At 43.0% G+C, this 1,503-nt stretch overlaps 1 protein-coding gene across 1 annotated transcript in view; it reads left to right on the top strand.

Annotated features, from left to right (window-relative positions):
• Window positions 1–693: 693 nt before the first annotated feature.
• Window positions 694–1,503, top strand: part of LOC126572977 (fibrinogen-like protein A) — a 1,014-nt gene continuing 204 nt past the window's right edge. The window contains exon 1 of the mRNA XM_050232732.1: window positions 694–1,503. This exon is cut by the window's right edge and continues 204 nt beyond it. Coding sequence (XP_050088689.1) covers window positions 694–1,503 — 810 coding nt within the window.

Here is a 1,503-nt window from a genome sequence, read left to right as displayed (position 1 = left end):
AATGTTCTGCGTAGTTGACATCTTTCCTCAGGAGGAAATCCTATTGGATTAGTGTTGTTTGCCGAGACTTGTTCAAAGCTGATCATGTGCTTACTCAATCAATGCTTTAAGCCAACACCCCCTGCGTCTGGTTTCCGGGACACAACAATAAGAACGTACAATAAGTCTTTAGTAATATTCAGTCTATTTATCATCACAACACATTGTGAACTATCTATTGATTTATATCAATAGTCTGATCAGCCCACTATTGCCCAGCTAAATAAGAACAATTTAGGTAATAATCATCGTAATTGTAATTGTCATAACTGTTCGATCATAAACGAAATATGATCAATGACCAAACTCATCAATTTAATTGTATGAAAGTAATCAGCAAAGTATATGCATTTGAATGCCTCATGGATATGACCCGCAGGATTTGCGTTCTTGGTTATTAAAACGAAGCATCAGCAACGACAGCGCTTGCAGTACGAGGAAAGGAGGCGCTCTTTAACCAAATAAAGACCTCACGATCAAAACACCCTCCAGCATGCCGGTGCCAAATAGCAATTGCCTTAACAAGCCGAAATTGACGGGACCTGGGAATTGGAATGGTCCAGCTGAAATGGTCTCAGTATAAAACATCTCTCCAAACAACTCAAAACCATCATTCTGTGTTGGCTTCCATTTGATTCGGTGTGAGTTCCAGAGATGAAGCTGCGCGTTGGTTTAATTGTGTTTTGTGCGGTTCTCCGTCTCGGTGCAAGTGATCGAAAATCTGGTGGAACCAAGAAATCAGTCAGTATCGGACTCGAGTTGATCATGACGAAGTTAGAGGTCCTAGAACGTAAATTACAAGAGATTCAAAACGAGTTGAATCAACATCGATCTAGTCAAGAACAGAACCAAAAGGAAGTGATTGCTGCACTTCATAAACTCGGTCCAGAAGTCCCGCGAGAAGTGAAAGATCTCTCTTGCCAAAATTCTACTCAACCGTTAGTCAGTACGCCCACGATGCAGAACACATTCGGTGACAATGACGCATCACAAATGCAGGATTATGCCACAACAACATCGAGCTCTAAGCAACCTCCCTTCTCCTCGTGCAAAGCTGTACCATCGACTACTTCGGACACATGTCTCATTCGCGTAAAGAGTGATAGTGAACCGTTCCGAGTGTATTGTGAACAGCGAGCGTACGGTGGTGGATGGATTGTGATCCAGTACCGGTACGATGGCTCATTAGACTTCTACCGTGGTTGGAATGAGTTCCGCGATGGATTTGGTGATTTGGATAAAGAGTTTTGGTTGGGCTTGGAGAAAATCCATCAGATAACGAAGGACCGTAAGCATGAGCTGATTGTCGAATTGAAAGACTTTAATGGAGACTACGCGTACGCCCGATATGATGCGTTCCAAGTTGGGAGTGAGAGTGAAGGGTACGTTCTGAAGGATCTTGGATCGTACAATGGAACTGCAGGTGATGCAATGACGTATAACAAGGGAATGAAGTTCACAACG

This window comes from Anopheles aquasalis, chromosome 2, assembly GCF_943734665.1.
Source record: "Anopheles aquasalis chromosome 2, idAnoAquaMG_Q_19, whole genome shotgun sequence".
NCBI classification, from domain to species: Eukaryota; Metazoa; Arthropoda; class Insecta; order Diptera; family Culicidae; genus Anopheles; species Anopheles aquasalis.
The sequence above is the reverse complement of the archived record's forward strand: the minus strand, read 5'-3'. Positions and strand labels throughout refer to the sequence as shown.